The sequence below is a fragment of the Vulpes lagopus genome, chromosome 8 (genome assembly GCF_018345385.1).
Source record: "Vulpes lagopus strain Blue_001 chromosome 8, ASM1834538v1, whole genome shotgun sequence".
NCBI classification, from domain to species: Eukaryota; Metazoa; Chordata; class Mammalia; order Carnivora; family Canidae; genus Vulpes; species Vulpes lagopus.
The window spans coordinates 68,909,432-68,926,842 of record NC_054831.1 but is presented as its reverse complement, the minus strand read 5'-3'; the positions used below and the strand labels follow the sequence as shown (position 1 = coordinate 68,926,842).

The 17,411-nt window shown below is 45.9% G+C and overlaps 1 protein-coding gene across 1 annotated transcript; it reads left to right on the top strand.

Annotated features, from left to right (window-relative positions):
• The first annotated feature begins 1,413 nt into the window (after window positions 1-1,413).
• VIM (vimentin) lies at window positions 1,414-9,479 on the top strand. Its single transcript, XM_041767295.1, has 9 exons — window positions 1,414-2,126; window positions 2,789-2,849; window positions 5,573-5,668; window positions 5,755-5,916; window positions 6,452-6,577; window positions 6,928-7,148; window positions 7,749-7,792; window positions 8,191-8,276; window positions 9,117-9,479. The coding sequence occupies exons 1-9, from the start codon at window positions 1,564-1,566 to the stop codon at window positions 9,156-9,158; spliced, it is 1,401 nt and encodes a 466-aa protein (XP_041623229.1). The 5' UTR covers window positions 1,414-1,563; the 3' UTR covers window positions 9,159-9,479.
• The last annotated feature ends 7,932 nt before the right edge of the window (window positions 9,480-17,411 follow it).

The following is a 17,411-nucleotide window of genomic DNA, read 5'->3' as shown; positions in this document are numbered from 1 at the left end:
GTCCCCAGAATCCTGCAATGTGCCTCCCTGAACCAAAACGAGCCCATAAATCTATTTCCCCCAAACATTCTGTCCTTTGAGGTCTATGGTTGCCTTTCATTCATCAAGTGGGACCTTTTAAAGCAACATCTAACGAATTCTCTAATTGGGGCGGATTATATGCCTTTAATGACTTCCACTGTAGCAGAAAAACCAGTGATCGCTCGATTTGATTTTGAAATTATGGTCGCTGATTTCCTCTTTCACCCAGAACTCTCAGATTGTGTTAAAAGTCGGGTGTGGTTTCATGGGAGGTGGGGGGGGGGGGGAGGCACTGAGAGGAACCCAGAGGAGAGGGAGGGAACTTTGCAAGAAAACCCTGCCCCTCCCCCCAGCGCGTTCGTGATGCCCGGAACCGCCCCCCCCCCCCCCCCGTCTGGGCCGCCGGGGGTCTGCAGGAGCGTCCTGCTGGGGGCAAGTCTGCACGTTTGGAGCACAGCCGGGCTTTGGAAAGGTCTTAAGAACCTAGGGGCGCTCTAGCATCCCCGCAGGCGAACCGCACAGCGAGCGCTGGGGCCCGGCTCGAGCTCGAAGTTAGCGCAAACTTGGAGCGCACCGTGCGCGCGGCCCGGCCCGGGAGAGCGAGGCCCCTCGTCTAACGGTCCCCGAGCCGCTCCGAGCCCTCGCGGCCGCGGGCAGGGCTCGGTGACTCACGCCCGTGACTCAGTGACCCCACCCCTCTCCCCCGGGCTTTCCCCGGAGCTCGCGCCCTGCACAGCCCGCCCCGGCCCGTTAGGTCCCCGGACGGGAACCCCCGAGACGGAGGCTGCGAAGACCCGCGGGCCGAGCCGGCGCTGCGCCAGGCCGCGCGGGGCCCCCGGCGGGGCGTCCAGAGCCCGGCGCGCCCCACCTCGCGCTCCAATCTCAGGCACTCTTTGTTCCTTCCTCGGCGCCTTCCGATCCTCGGGATCCCTCACTCCCCCCTCTTCCTGCTTCTGGCCCGCGGGCCCCCCCACCCCGCCCCTCGCCGACCGCAGCCCTGCAGCCCTGCAGCCGGGCGCCCCTCCCACCCGCCCGCCTACTCCCAGGACGCTCCGGCGCGGTGCCCGAGACCCCCCCCCCGGGCCATCCCGAGGAGGCCCCCCACGGCCCCCACCACGGCGCGACCTCGCCCTCCGCAGCACCCAGGGCGAAGCAGGGCGCGGGCCCTCCCCAGGAACGCCCCCGAAAGTCCCAGCGCAACCCCGAAGTAACGGGCCGGGCCCGGGCCGGGCCGCAGAGGGACGCGGAGGGAGGCTCGAGGGCGCCCCCGCCCCGGCCCCCGCCCCCTCCCCGCTCCTCGTCCGGTCCCCATTGGCTGGCGCGGCCTGCGGCTGGGATGGCAGTGGGAGGGGGCCCCGGTTCCGAACGGGTTATAAAAACTGCGCCCTCGGCGGGGCCCAGTCCTCTGCCACTCTCGCTCCGGGTCCCCGCGCCAGAGCCGCAGCCGCGCGCCCGCCGCCCGCAGCCACCGCGCCTCGCTCGCCGGTCCCCCCCGAGCCGGTCCGTGCCGCCGCAGCCGCGCAGCCCGCCGCCCTCCGCACCATGTCCACCAGGTCTGTGTCCTCGTCCTCCTACCGCAGGATGTTCGGCGGCCCGGGCACCGGGAGCCGGCCGAGCTCCACGCGGAGCTACGTGACCACGTCCACCCGCACCTACAGCCTGGGCAGCGCGCTGCGCCCCAGCACCAGCCGCAGCCTCTACGCCTCGTCCCCGGGCGGCGCGTACGCCACGCGCTCCTCCGCGGTGCGCCTGCGGAGCAGTGTGCCCGGCGTGCGTCTGCTGCAGGACTCGGTGGACTTCTCGCTGGCCGACGCCATCAACACCGAGTTCAAGAACACGCGCACCAACGAGAAGGTGGAGCTGCAGGAGCTGAACGACCGCTTCGCCAACTACATCGACAAGGTGCGCTTCCTGGAGCAGCAGAACAAGATCCTGCTGGCCGAGCTCGAGCAGCTCAAGGGCCAGGGCAAGTCGCGCCTGGGGGACCTCTACGAGGAGGAGATGCGGGAGCTGCGCCGGCAGGTGGACCAGCTCACCAACGACAAGGCCCGCGTCGAGGTGGAGCGCGACAACCTGGCCGAGGACATCATGCGGCTGCGGGAGAAGTAAGGCGGCGCCCCCGGGCGTGGGGGGAGGGTGGGGGCTGCGGGAGGGTGGGATTGGGGACCGGGTCCCCGCCCCCCCCCCCCCCCCCCCCCCGGCCAGCGAGAAGCTGCCACGCCCTTGGGGATGTGGCTGGGGCGGTGGCTGCCTGGGGGAGCGCGGGTGATGGGGCTGTGGCTGCGCCAGCCCCGCCCTGCACGCAGACCTCGCCGTTAGCATTTCCCCTCTACCCCCCCTCCCCATTGCCCAAGGACACCCCGCTTCGGGTTACGGATTGCTTCAAGCTACCGCGCTGTCTGGAGCCGAAGGCCCGTAAAAGCGATGAGCGCGATTTCCCCCAAAGTTTTAGAAAGTTTCCTGGCCTCTTCTGGAGGGAGGGGGGAGGAGAGGAGGGAAGTGGCGGGTGCGAGACAAAGGGATTGCAGAGGTTCCCCGCGGCGGCGGCCCCGCAGGTTGCCGTGACCCCGCGTCATTGCTCTTGCACGCGGCCGCCGAGGTGCGGCCAGAAGTCGCGGAGGGCAGTGGTTGTGGAGGCCGCAGTCGGCGGCGCAGGGGTGGCTGTGGCCGCGCGGGGCCCCGGTCGCCGCGACGCGGTGGTTGGGTGTGGCCACCCCGCCCCTGGCAGTTTCTTGGTTCCCCTTTGGTGACTGTGCGGCTGTTGCAGGTTGCAAGAGGAGATGCTCCAGAGAGAGGAAGCCGAGAGCACCCTGCAGTCTTTCCGACAGGTTTGTAGATTCTCTTCCCGCTTGGCAGCCCCCGGACCGCACCCGAGCGGCGCGGGGCAGTTCCCGAAGTTACTTGACCCACGTCCAGGTTCTGCCAAACTTCGCGTCCGCGCGCAAAGCCCCCTAGCGGCAGAGCGGGCGCAGGTGCAGCTTCTGCGAATAAACACCCTTGAATGAGCGAAGCCCCTTCTCAGGACACAAAGAAAATCTTTTAACTTTTTACTCCGTTTCGAGAAGCTTTTCCAGAGAAATAGGTCTTTTTTTTTTCCTCCGTTTTGTTTTTGCAACACGCATTCTCTTTCTGAACAGTTACAGTCTGATGTAGATTAAGGTTTGCTGGGGTTAAGGCGGCTCACTTTTTACAAGGCCACCAAAAGCACAGTTCCGCCCTGGAGTTGGAAACGTAAACCTAGTGGAGGAAACTTACCTTTAACTGGACTTAAGCCAGCAAGTTTCCTCCCCTTCTCCGCAAGTTCCATTGTGGCATTAAAGTTCTGTGGAAGTGTCACTAGGCACAGCTATTTTGTGATCTCATAAGGGTGAAAAGGAGCCATCTGTCCCCTGGGCTGAAAGGTATTAATGGTTTCTACGGGCTTCACTATGGAATGTAGATACAGACATTCTGGCAAGTGTGGTGGCCCGGGACAGAAATAATAGGAGTCTTTGTGTCCCCAGAGGAGCTTTGCAACAGGCTACATTCTGATTGAATATGTAATGATGTAAGCGCAGTTCTAATTGGACACAAGTATTTGCTAACATCCGTTATCTAATATCTGGCCCAGACTTGTGAAGTATGCAGACATGAAAAGTTCTTAAAGCGACAGTCCTAGCTCACATTTTGAAAGGCCTTTCCTTATTTGGAAGGCAGGAGAGTGGATTTTTAAGTAAAGGACTATTTGTCTCAAAGTTAGACCGACTTAGAAGATTTTTAGTTTGAAATTGGAATTCAAAAGCAGGAAGAGCTTGCCAGCACAGTTTTATCCTCCTGAACACTTACTGGGAGGGATATATAGGCTCCCAGATGAATAGTCTAGAATAACATTGTGAAGCCGAAATACATTTACTGAATTAAGTTAAACACTGCAGCGTGTGGTCCATTCTAGTAACTGAGCATTTATAATCGTATCTGTGATGTTCTCTGCAGAATAGTGAGTTACCATAAAACTACTAGAATGAAAGCTCTGCTCTTTGGGGATTAGGGAAAATCCGTTATATTCTCATCAACAAAGTAGGATGGCACACTGAACCTTCTGTAGAGGTTATAGTAAATGATCTTTTGCATCTTTTTTAGGGCTTATCAAGCAAAAAGGAATCTTTCCCAAGCCTGATTTTTTTTATTATCATCACATACAATTGCATACAGGATAAGACATAAAAAATCTTATAACCTTTCGTGTAGGGGAAATAAAATCTTTGAGTCATAAGAGTTTGCAATGGGTGGAAACACAGGAGAGCCATAGCAGCAAGAATTATGCATATAGTTTCATTATATGCATTTTGACCAGTCATTCTGAAACAAGTAACTGACTTTGCAAAGTGCTAAGTGAAGAGGATGGACACACCCTTGCAAGATGAGATGGGAGTTTAAAGAGAAAATTCTACCAAAGGAAGCAAAGAAAATAGAGGGCAGAATTATATTTCTTTTCCTTCAGAAGGAAAGAACTGCATCTTTGCCAGTGTACATTTTGAACTGGAGTATAAATCTAGCCTTGTAACATGAATGCTAGATGACTAGATAGATACCTGCTTTGCATTCTAAGGATATATTTCAGGAGGTTGAAATATAGGGGCGTCTGGGTGGCTCAGTCGGTTAAGCTCTTGATCTCAGCGCAGGTCTTGAGTTCAGCGTCCTGAATGCAGACCCCATCTCGAACTCCATCCAGCATGGAGCCTAATTAAGGGGGGAAAAAAAGATTTGAATAGAGGTAAAAAGAGCTCAGGTATACACTGAAGCCTTTGAAACACAAATTTCTGTTCTGCACACACTCAGGTGTCCGGGAAGTGAAATCTGATCAACTCCATCTTATCATCACATTATTTCATGACATTATATAAAAAAAGAAACCTTAAAAATGTGGTGACACTGATTTTTCTGGGTTTTAAAGAATAATAAAATCAGTCAGGGAAAGACAAATACCATATGATTTCACTCGTGTGGAATTTAAGAAAGAAACAAAACAAATGCTCCAAGAAAAAAGACAAATCGGAACAAATTCTTAGCTATAGAGAACAAACTGATGGTCACCAGGGGAAGTCGGAGGGGAGGGGTGAATTAGGAGATGGGAATTAAGAGTGCACTTAATGTGACATACATGGAGTATTGGACAGTATTGTTCTATCGCTGCATCGTACACCTGAAATCTAGTGCTGTATGTTCGATATACTGGAATTGAAATTTTAAAAATAATGAAAAGCTTCACTAGTATAATATAGATTCAGTAATGATTGATTAAGTGCAGTTTGCCGTGTGCAGTTTAACATTTATTTATTTTTAAATTGCTTATTAACCATCTGAATACAATGGGTCACAATTCAAATTTATTAAGAGATCTATATTACAGTTGTGGGTGATTTATAGACACATAAAGGTCATAAAATTTGTCAACAACTTTACTTTTCATGGTAAAGAGACTGAGCTCCTATGGTTCATTTAAAGTGAATAAATGAGATAAGCCATTGGCTTTAGCTTATCCTCCAATAAACCCTGTCTTTTCTCAAACTAGGATGTTGACAATGCTTCTTTGGCACGTCTTGACCTTGAGCGGAAAGTGGAATCCTTGCAAGAAGAGATTGCCTTTTTGAAGAAACTACATGATGAGGCAAGTAGAGCCACTTCTAGTGGATGAATGCGGGGGAAGTTGCTCCATACTTGGCATGGCTGACCTTCTGTTTGTTCCTTCTTCAGGAAATCCAGGAGCTGCAGGCCCAGATTCAGGACCAGCATGTCCAAATCGATATGGATGTTTCCAAGCCTGACCTCACGGCTGCCCTGCGTGATGTACGCCAGCAATATGAAAGCGTGGCTGCCAAGAACCTTCAGGAGGCCGAGGAATGGTACAAGTCCAAGGTATGACTTGGTTGGTTACACCAATCAGTGTAACCTGAACAGAAGAAGAGCATTTTGTTCTGCAAACACTTGCATCTGCCTTGATCCCTACATCCCCTCTAGCTTCTATCAGAAGGTTGGCTTGAACTTCTTGAGCTTCTTGTTCAAGTCTTATTTGTTGCTGCAGCCTTCCTATCACTCACACCTTCTTTCCACCACCCCACTTAACCCTACTTCAGTGTAAATCCCAATACCGCACCTGTGACCTCCACCCTTCTTGAATGCCAGTAATACATCAAATCTCTACTAGAAAATAGCAACGTCAGCATTCCACCGTTCTTCCTTTGCTTTTTCAGAACAGAAATGTAGAGATATTCTGGAGGATGTGGAGACTTGAACTGAAAATACAGAATTTGGTTTGGGTTATGTGCGGTGTATTTATCTGTTTGCCTACCATCTTTAAGCTTTCCCGTTTTTCCAGGCAAGGTTGAATCAAAGAAAATCTGTGACCAAGTCCTTTGGGTGGTCTACAATGTTTTTAATTCCTTTCTGACAGTTTGCCGACCTCTCTGAGGCTGCTAACCGGAACAATGATGCCCTGCGCCAGGCGAAGCAGGAGTCAAATGAGTACCGGAGACAGGTGCAGTCCCTCACCTGCGAAGTGGATGCACTCAAAGGGACTGTGAGTATCAGACCCCAAGAAAAGAGGGGATGTAACCAGCTTGTGTCACTCACATTGATCAAGTGATTGGTGCTCTCTGAATAAAACTTCAAATGAAGAAAAGTGTGTGTTTCAATCCAAAGTAAATGAGTTGTGCAGATAGATGCAAAAGGCACTTTGAGATGTGAAGGTTTTAGGGAACATATACACTGTTGCATCTAACACTTGATACTTGTTTTATTCGCCTGAAATTGGCGTGCTCACCAATTTTTGGCACTAAGGGAACATATTGCGAAAGGTCCATAAATGGTTCAGGGAGGAGCTGGGGTTTTTCTGGGAAGTAATATCGGGAGCCTTTCTCATTCCTGCAGAATGAGTCTCTGGAACGCCAGATGCGTGAAATGGAAGAGAACTTTGCCGTCGAAGCTGCTAACTACCAAGACACTATTGGCCGCCTGCAGGATGAGATTCAGAACATGAAGGAAGAAATGGCTCGTCACCTTCGGGAGTACCAGGACCTGCTGAATGTTAAGATGGCTCTCGACATTGAGATTGCCACCTACAGGAAGCTGCTGGAAGGCGAGGAGAGCAGGTGAGAGCAGTGACCGAAGGGCTTATGCGCAGGAATCCGTCGGTGCCATTTGTTAGGAATTATGCCACTCCCTTTACATACATTCTCTCCGTCCCCAGAACATTTCTTCAAGGTAGTTACGTACCACTTTTTATAAATATGGAACCTTAGGTTGGGAGATTTAGTAACTTGCCCTAGTCCATGTTAATCAGTGGTAGAGCTGGAATTTGAACTCACAACTTTGTGAGCACCAGCACTTTTCCCACTCTGCAGTGCTTGGAGAAAAAGCTCAAAGTAAAAGATTTTAGGGCAGTCCCGGTGGCTCCGCGGTTTAGCGCCGCCTTCGGCCCAGGGTGTGATCCTGGAGTCCTAGGATCGAGTCCCGCATCAGGCTCTCTGCATAGAGCCTGCTTCTCCCTCTGCCTGTGTCTTTGCCTCTCTGTCTCTCATGAATAAATAAATAAAATATTTAAAAAAAAAGATTTTAAATGTGTTCATGAGACCTGTCACAGGTAAATACCTGTCCTAAGCAAATCCCTCACTTAATGAATGACAAGAATAAACATTGTCGTTTGAGTTGTTTTCCAAAAATTTTTACCAGTTTTCTTTATCTCTTTACAGGATTGCTCTGCCTCTTCCAAACTTTTCTTCCCTGAACCTGAGGGGTAAGCATTTCATCTCCCTGGGGGGAAGATTTCAGCAGCTTGTAACTACTCTATTTATGATAAAACACTAATTTGTTAAATGCTTCTTGAAAATGCCACACACGATAAACTCCTATAACATACCCATAATTTTTAGAACCAAGTACTGTCTTACAATCTATGCTGCCAGTTAAATTTCAATTCCATTTGACTTCTTCCTTTGGAGTGGACGCTGGAATAGTCCACCCTAAGGTTACCATGTTATCAGACATTGGGCTTTCAAATAGGTCTTAAGTTGGGAGAGCACTTTGGATAATCATGAACATCATGATTGGTGTTCCTAATTTCTTGGGCAAAATAGTCACTTGTCTTTTTTTAAATTTCACTTTTACTAATTTGGAGCATTTTCCTTTATTCAGAAACCAACCTGGATTCACTCCCTCTGGTTGACACTCACTCAAAAAGAACGCTTCTGATTAAGACGGTTGAAACTAGGGATGGACAGGTGAGTATCTTTCCGTCAAAACCAGTGTAATCTCAGGCGGACGTGGATATCCTTAGGAATCCCTAAGTCACTATCTCAGATAACACCTGGCTGATTCGGGAGGTAGTAGTTTCACTCGTGACCCCTAAAAAGAGAACAGGCCTCTTCTGGCACAACACAGCCAACTATTTGGCTCCTACATATGAAGGTGAGATAGTGATCTATCTGCAGTCCACAATAAGTGATTTTTTTCTATGCTCCTTAATTTAAGATGGGAGCATAGCTTCTTTAAGTTACTTCCTAGACTCGCTCCATGAGCGAACTTCATTAGACTACCTCGGTATCAGGAATGGTTTGATCTTGGACATACAGCCTATCCCACTGGCTGCCACCTAAATACTCCTAGGCTCTTGGACATAGTGCAGGGATATGCAGTACGATCAATTAGTTTCTGATTACCTCTCTATGCCAGGAAAGAAATAGCCAAAACGAATTGTAATTTTCATGGAATCTTGCCTTGCACATACACTTAAAATGTACTTGGCTGTATATTTTAGTATATCTTCATGGCTTTTAAACTTTGTTGCATAGGATTATTACAGCATCTTTCATAAACAGTTTTAAATTTTCCTTTTTTAAGTCCTGACATTCCATTGGATGTTTATTTTGCATGTAGAAGAAGAGCAGTTTACATATGTATCTGTCTCTTCTAGCTGTGACCTTTGCTGTGCACAAACAGCTTCATGTACCTATTTTCATGATAAATTATACCTACTTAGTAGGATTTTCCTTTGTCATGCTTCATGGGGTAATCTGATCTTCCACAGGTATGATATTTGATTCGAATTTTTTTTTAATCAGGTTATCAACGAAACTTCTCAGCATCATGATGACCTTGAGTGAAGCTTGCCCAGATTCGGTGCAGCAATTATTACCAGCAAGAATAAAAAAAAAGAAATCCGTATCTTAAAGAAACAGCTTTCAAGTGCCTTTCTGCAGTTTTTCAGGAGCGCAAGATAGATTTGGAATTAGGAGTAACCTCTAGTTCTTAAGAACCAACACTCTTAAAAGATTTAGGAGAAAGTTTACAACATAATCTAGTTTACGAAGAAAACTTGTGCTAGAATACTTTTTAAAAAGTATTTTTGAATACCATTAAAACTGCTTTTTTCCAACAAGTATCTGACCAACTTGTTTCTGCTTCAATAAATCTTTGGAAAACTCTTTTGCTGTGTTATTTGATACAATCTAAATAATTCTCTAAATTTGTGAGAATATACATTTTAGTGAAATAATTTTTTGGCCCTGTTGGTGAATTTGCCACAAAAATCAAGTTTAGGTTAACTTGATAAATTGAACTTACTTACACTTGAGGTATCACTCTTAATTTGGTCATTTTAGGTAAACTTCACTCCTTTTAGGTTATTTAACTTTACAAATGTAAAGTTACAAATGGATGATCTAGGGCCACCTGGGTGGCTCAGTGGTTGAGCACCTGCCCTTGGCTTGGGTCGTAATCCTGGAGTCCTGGGATCGAGTCCCACATCAGGCCCCATGCGGGGAGCCTGCTTCTCCCTCTGCATGTGTCTCTGCCTCTCTCTACGTGTCTCATGAATAAATAAAATCTTAAAAAATCCCAAATAGATGATTTATCATAAAACAATTTGTACAGAAATGACAATAGGTCTTTTAATGAAACAAGTTCAGCTGGGGCCATGTCCGTGTGTGATTGCAATTCTAACAAAGAGACTTTCTAAAATTAAAGACTTTGGCTCGAGGGAACTTCTGGGGTCATGCGCAGCAGGTGGAGTACCAGATCCCACTGTGAGAGTGGGAACATAGGTTTAGAATATAGGGCCTGTGTCTTCCCTTAACAAGATGCAGAGACAGGACAAGTCCATCAAGTGGAGCAAGGAGAGTGCATGTGTCAGGAAAAGTTTCAGGCCTCTGAAGGATGGATAGATAGAGACACATAGGGGAGGGATGATATTGCTTGGAGGTGACAGGTGCAATGGTTGGTAGTGATATATTCTGAGGGAAACTCCTTCTGGGAAAACCCTGGATTTCTTGATGTCCCAATTTCCTATATACCATTTCCTATATACCCTTTGCTCCAGGAATGCAGTGGTAGGCATTTGCTGTAGTTCTTAGGTGCTTGCCTGTACCTCTCTTGAGTGGCTGAGGGGAGTAGTAGGTAGTTAACGCAAAGCCCACCTAAGTGCCAGACACTAAGTGCTACGTAACAATTTACATCCCTTATATCATTTTGGTTTCGCCGCGGTGGCAGGGCGGGGGAGTGTGGTGCATGAGTAAAGAAAGGATTGGCTGCAGAAGTGACCCCTAGATGCTGTGACTTTACATCCTAGTATGCATGGGATGGTCTTGTTCTTGCAACATTATTTATTAATAGTGCCCCCTTCAGGCTCATAATTGTACTTGTTTGGATGATAGATGATACCTGGTCACCCCAACCTCAGTATATCCGGTCATCCTACCATCAGTATAATCTTGTAGAAAAGTGTGTTGATCCAAAGAATCCTTGACTCTGCTCCCGCCCCCACCCCACCCCAGCCCACATATTTGAACAGCTGGGGTGTTAAATGGTGCAATCAGCATTACCATAGCAAACATCCAAGACTGTGGGCCCTAACAGATTTTTTCTATTTGGTTTTTGGTTTTGTTTTCTGTCCGTTAGCCATTCCTACCACCATCCTCTAAGCTCCCTAACCTACTTTTCCTGCCTCCTCTGCCATTTCTACTAGACTTCTGGCTTAGGAGGATTATCCAGGGAAACATAAGCTCCATGTTGGTTTTCTTCAAACATATGACCTTTTATTATTTAAAAAAAAAATCAAGCTGTGGGGTTTTTTTTCCAGGAGGAAAGGGACCAGGATAATGAGTTCCACTGCTATACTTTGAGACAAATGGGTTTCCCAGCTTTCAAAGTCCCCACAGTTCATTCTAAAATCACCTCCCGGGGCATCTGGGTGGCTCAGTGGTTGAGCATCTGCCCTTGGCTCAGGTTGTGATCCCAGAGTCCCGGGATCGAGTCTTGCATCAAGCTCCCTGTGGGGAGCCTGCTTCTCCCTCTGCCTATGTCTCTGCCTCTCTCTCTGTGTCTTCATGGATAAGTAAATAAAATATTTTAAAAAATTAAAGGAGAATAAAATAAAATCACCTCCCCAAAATGGCAAAGATGAGCCAACCTTCCTTATCTGCAACTGTCAGAAATTAGCCCTTCATGAAAAGCCTCACAGGGGCTCACCTCCTAGGAATTCAAATCTCTTTAAGTCTTTTTTATTTTTATCTTTAATTATACTTCTGGTATTTTCCTTATCTTCCACTTTGAAAAACTCATAAAAAGAAACTATGTTCTCACCACCTATGGTGAAACAAAGATTAATGCTTGGTTCTTTTATATATAACATTAATCCAAGATTAAAGGAGATAAAAAAAAAAGTAGGAAGCAGAGTGAAGGAAACTATGGCATAAAGTGAAGGCTGGAAAAAGTTGCCACAAGGACTGTGAGCTCCTGAGGAATAATGTGAAAATTAAGTTCGACTCAATTTTCTCACCGTAGTGACAGATGGAGGAGGTGGCTGGGAATTAAGTGTTCAGCTTAGTTGTAACATAACTGATGGAGCATCTACCTTCCCACGACCAGCCTCTGACAAAGGCACTGGGACAGTGAAATCTCCTATCTGGGTTGTGGGTTGTGAGAAGGAGGGGGTGAATGTTGGGAGAGAGGGATGGGAAGGTGAGAGAATACTGGCTTCTCCTCTTGTTTTCCTAAAAAAAAAAAAAAAAAAAAAAAGATTGTGTTTAATTATTCACGAGAGACACAAAGAGAGAGAGGTAGAGACACAGACAGAGAGAGAAGCAGGCTTCCTGTAGGGAACCTGATGTGGGACTCAATTCCAGGATCCCAGGAGCATGACCTGAGCTGAAGGCAGACACTCACCTGCTGAGGCCCAAGTGGGCCTCCCCTCCTGTTCTCCTGAAGAAAGCAAGGAAAAAATAAACACTATGCCTGCAAGAAGGCTTTCTCTCCAGCCTGGCAGGCTTCAGCTACAGGAAGGGTCTGTACCCATCCCTTGTGACTGCAAAATACCACAGATTGGGGCTGAAACAACAGAAATGTATTGTCTCACAGTTCCAGAGGCTGGAAGTCCAAGATCAAGGTGTTGGCAAGGCTGGTTTGTTCCGAGACCCCTCACCCTAACTAATCTCTTCTTACAAGTTAAGTAAGTCACATTGAAATAGGGACCATCCATATGACCCCATTTTATCTGAATTTCCTCTTGAAAGAGCTTATCTCCAAATGCAGTTATATCCTAAGGTACTGGAGGTTCGGACTTCAATGTATGACTACGGGATTGTGCGGGAGGAGATACAAGTCAGCCCGTAACAGGTCACAGGTAAACATTTAGAGAACATGCTCCTTGTCTGTGTTCAAAAGAAGTCTGTGATAGAGATTTTCAAAGGGTCATAAATTTGCAAAGTCACTGATGGTTAATACACTGCTGAAAGATTTGTGGCCCTCTCTGACTGTAAAACTTTATTTTTAAAACTCCCTCTCCAGGATGAGAGCAGTTTCAGGTAAATCTTTCAGAGATGTTCTACGGACCGCTATCACGTAAGGCAAGTACTTCTTTTAGGGCACTGTAGGAGGTCAACAGGCAGTTGTGGGAAGCCTTTGGAAGAGTCAAAGGAACTATTTAATAAGCCTTCCTTAGATGAAGGTTTTTCACAGTCCAAGGCCAGAATAAAGCTATATTCTCTTAGAAAGTCCGACTTTCCTATATGTATCAGGTACTGTGCTGGATGTCGGCTGTTCCACCCCAAAGTCAGCTTCCTTACCGAGTTCATAGCCTAGCAGTCTAGTGAAGAAGCACAGGGCCATGGATTAAATATTGGTGTCACCCACCCACAATTTCATATGTCGAAATCCTAACCCTCAGCATGATGGTATTCGGATGTGGGGCCTTTAGGAGATAATTAATTAATTTGGGGAGCAAGGGCCTTCATAATCAGGATTAAGGTCCTTATGAAAAGATGCAAGAGAGCTTGCTTTCTCTCTGCTCTGCTTTCTGCTTGTGAGATACTGTGTGAGGTTGCTTTCTGCAAACCAGAAAGCAGGCACTCTCCAGACACCTGGTCTTCTGGCACCTTGAGCTCAGATTTCCCAACCTCCAGAATTATGAGAAGCACATTTCTTTTGTTCAAACCACATAATCTATGGTATTCTGTGATAGCAGCCCAAACTGGCTAAGACAAACAGGCTGTGTTGTGTACAGGGGGTTGGATGCATTTCACTTCACAAATGTTGCAAAGTAGCTCTATAGGTCACTTCAGTTCAATTCAGTTCTCCTCAGCTGGAGTCAACATGGAGAAAGGTCAAGTTCTGTCCTTGGAGTTCAGACTGTGGATCCTAATCCTGGTGCTGGTCATAATGTGATGTGGGCCTCTGTCTCTCCAGAATATGAAATTTTCCTATCCCTCTTTTACCTTCCTGAGCATATGAATTGTAATATATATATATATATATATATATATATATATATATATATATCTGCTAATGTCAAGACATGAATCACATATGAATTTGTTTATATTGTCTGTTTTCTCTTTTGTTTTTTGATTATTTGGTCCTATCTTTAGTATGCCTCATAATTGTTTTCTGGATGCTGAAGAGTCTTAAATGAATACTTGTTTAGGCTCTGGACAGTATTTTTAATTTTATTTTTTTAAAAGACTATTTATTTATTCATGAGACACACACACACACACACACAGAGAGAGAGAGAGAGAGAGAGAGAGAGAGAGAAGTAGAGACACAGGCAGAGGAAGAACCAGGCTCCATACACGGAGCCCAACGTGGGACTCGATCCTGGGATTCCAGGATCACACCCTGGGCCGAAGGCACTAAACTGCTGAGCCACCCAGGGATCCCCCTGGACAGTATTTTTATTAACTAAAGAGGATGAAAAGTTTTCTTTTTTTTTTTTTTAAGATTTATTTATTTATTTGAAAAAGAGTGAGAGAGACAGCATGAGTGGGAGGGGCAGAGGGAGAGGGAGAGAGAACCTCAAGAAGATTCTGTGCTGAGTGTGAAGCCCAATGTGGGGTTCAATCCCAGGACACTGAGATCATGACCTGAGCCAAAACCAAGAGTCAGAGTCAGACCTTTAACTGACTGGGCCACTTAGGTACCCCATGTTTTCTTTTTACAGGCAAATAGAGTACCAGTGGATGACCTTGATTTGGTAAGTGTTAATTTTAGCCTTTGTTAGGGCTGGTCTATTTTAACTTCATTATCTTAATACCATTGTTACTTCTGAAGTGTGGCCCTTAGCTCTAGTTTGGGGGGTATTTGTGTGTCTCAATTGTGTCATAAACACAGTTTATGACAGCCCTCTGTTGACAGAGCTTACACTCTAGCCTCTGCTTCTCCAGGTGCTGAAATCTCTGCTTGATTTTTAGCTTCCCTGCCACTGTTTCTGCTAGGTTTCTTGGTGTCTTGCCCTAAATAAATGCAGCGTTTGAGATGGCCAACAATTGGAATGCATCTCTGTCTCCTTAGCCTAAGGGGAATACCATTCTGTGTTTGAGCTCTCTGCCTCATTTGGAAATTACCATCTTGGGAAAAACTAGGTGAGTGTGGATTTTACCATGGATACTTTCCTTCTCAAAAGAGTACAGCTCTCAATCTCAACTGTATTGGTTGCTCTCAAATACATTCAAACAGGTCTGTGTGTGTGCGTGTGTGTGTGTGTGTGTGTGTTCCAGCTATTATACTTGTTTCCATGGAGGGAGAGATATTCAAATTACCTATTGTAACTATGAAATATGCAACTGCAAAACTCATCAGCTTAAAGCAGCAGTGTATAGTTCTCTGGGTTGACTCGGCTCAGGGTGAGTAAATTTGGGATTATTCATGCAATTGCAGACAATTGGTCCACTAAGGCTGGGTCATCTGGAGGCTCAACTGGATAGGGTATATAAGATGGCATTTCATTATTATGCCTCTTACCTCAGTGCTTCTTGGTTTCTTTCACTATCCACATATTGTCTCAAAATCCAGGGCTTAGGCTTCTCACAGCATAGTAACAGGATAGCTATACTCCTTACAGTGTGACTCACTGCTAAGAGGCAGGAAACAAAAATGTCCAGGTTTGATAAGGGCTGTCTCTGTAAGTGACACAGCATATTTCCATTATAACCTATCAGTCAAATAAGTCACAGAAACCACCTAGATTCAAGGATGGAGAAATAGACTCTAACTTTCGGTGTGAGAATGGCAAGGTTACAATACAGAAGAACATGTGGAATGAGAGGTAGTGTTGTGGCCATTTTTGGAAAATATCACCTACCATATAAGCTACCCTGCTGGGGTTTAAACAGGAGGTCCCAATCAAAGTTAGCTTAAGAAGATAAAGAAAACTTTAAGTTTTTCTTGAAAGAAAGTATCAGGAACAGATTGTTCTAACAATTGAGTTCTACAAAACATTTAAAAGTACAAATTCCAAAGTATCACAAATACTTCAAAATCATAAAAATGAAGGAACATTCCCTAATTATATGAAGATAGCATAACCTCATTTCTAAAACTAGATAAATAGACACAAAATAGGACGTAAAATTTGCAGATCAACTTTATTCATGGATATAGATGCAAATATCCTGACAAAACATCAACAAACCAAATTATGTTGGCTAAGATTCTTTGAAAAGCCAAAGGCAGGATGGGATGTACAAGAGATGTATCGTGCAGGATAAATGGAAAGACACAGGAGTGGAGAGGTGGCTGCCGTTTGACCCATGAGTTGGAGACGCTCCTTCCTTCCTTCCCTGTCCTTGTAATGTCCATTCTGCTTGCCCTCCCCACTCCCAGAAGCTGCCTCAAGAGCACAGCTTTAAGAAAGTGATGTGGTGTCGAGACTATATGGTGGTACACCCAGTTAAGACTATAGAAATGTTTAAAATTTGACAGGCAGATGTGGAGATCTATTCCTCTTGTGGCCACGGAGACAAGCCTCATATATAAGTTCCCTTGCTTATGAAAATTGTCATCTACTAACCTACCAACCAGCCTCTTTCTTCAGTCTGCCCCTGCTGAGTGCTGGTTTCAGATTTCACGCAGGCAGCTTAGGAGGACACCAGGAAGCAAGGGAAGCAACCAAGGAAGCAACCAACGTAAGGGAGATACCACTGTTGTATACCCAAAGCTTTTCCTGAAGGCTTTTTTCCTTTCTGGCCACTTTATCGGCTGACCTTAAAGCAATTATATGCCTCCGTGAGAAAAGAGACGATGAGTTGATGATTTTAATGTCCCTTTATGTCTTGCGCAAGACAATTCCACACCTAACTGTTCAACATCTATGAACAAAATTAATTTTATTTACTTATTTATTTATATATATTTATTTTTACAAAATTAATTTTATATAAATATATAGTCTGACATTAACTCCAGGAAGCTACATTATGTTTGACAGTCTCAAAAGCCTTTCTCTTCCTAGGCACTGTCTATTTCATGGCACCACAACAAATCCCATCTTTCAACTCCAATTAAATATGGGTAATGCAAACTACCGCTGTATAATCTCATATGTGTGGGGCTATGGGTGCAGTCAGATAATTGAATGTTCTCCTCACCACCTCCAGATAAACTCTCGTCCCCTGTGTGATTCACTGATCATAAATTGGTTTACTGCAAGAAATAAAAATGGATATGCTGAAGCTGTCTCCAGGTAGTAGATAGGATGAACTGCCCATGAAACAATGCAATCAGCTCCGGACAGAACACATTTCAAAATTTCTCCCTATGGGGTTTGACAGAAACAGGCAATTTTTGTTCCAATTGCCATGTGCTTCAGCAAATCATTCTGGCTGTTCTGAGTAGTCACCTTTCAAGCCCATGAGTTACCATTTGAGTTCTTTTGCTTCAAACTGACAGGGCAATCCTGAAGCAGAATGTCATCCGTGAAGTTCCAGTCTGTTCTATTCAAGAATTGGATACACTCAGACCTATACTGACTTTCAGTACCATTGGGGGATGACATTTTTTGGCTTGACCATAAAGTCCTCTTGACAATACTGCGTTGATGTGATTTTATGGTTTCCACTAAAATCAATAAATAACAAGCCAGATTT

What these genes read in the sequence shown, in the direction of transcription:
- VIM (XM_041767295.1), top strand. Translation starts at nt 1,564, where the DNA reads ATGTCCACCAGGTCTGTGTCCTCGTCCTCCTACCGCAGGATGTTCGGC. An exon ending in ATCATGCGGCTGCGGGAGAA is followed by an intron (nt 2,127 to 2,788) that starts GTAAGGCGGCGC and finishes CGGCTGTTGCAG; the next exon opens with GTTGCAAGAGGAGATGCTCC. An exon ending in AGGAATGGTACAAGTCCAAG is followed by an intron (nt 5,917 to 6,451) that starts GTATGACTTGGT and finishes CCTTTCTGACAG; the next exon opens with TTTGCCGACCTCTCTGAGGC.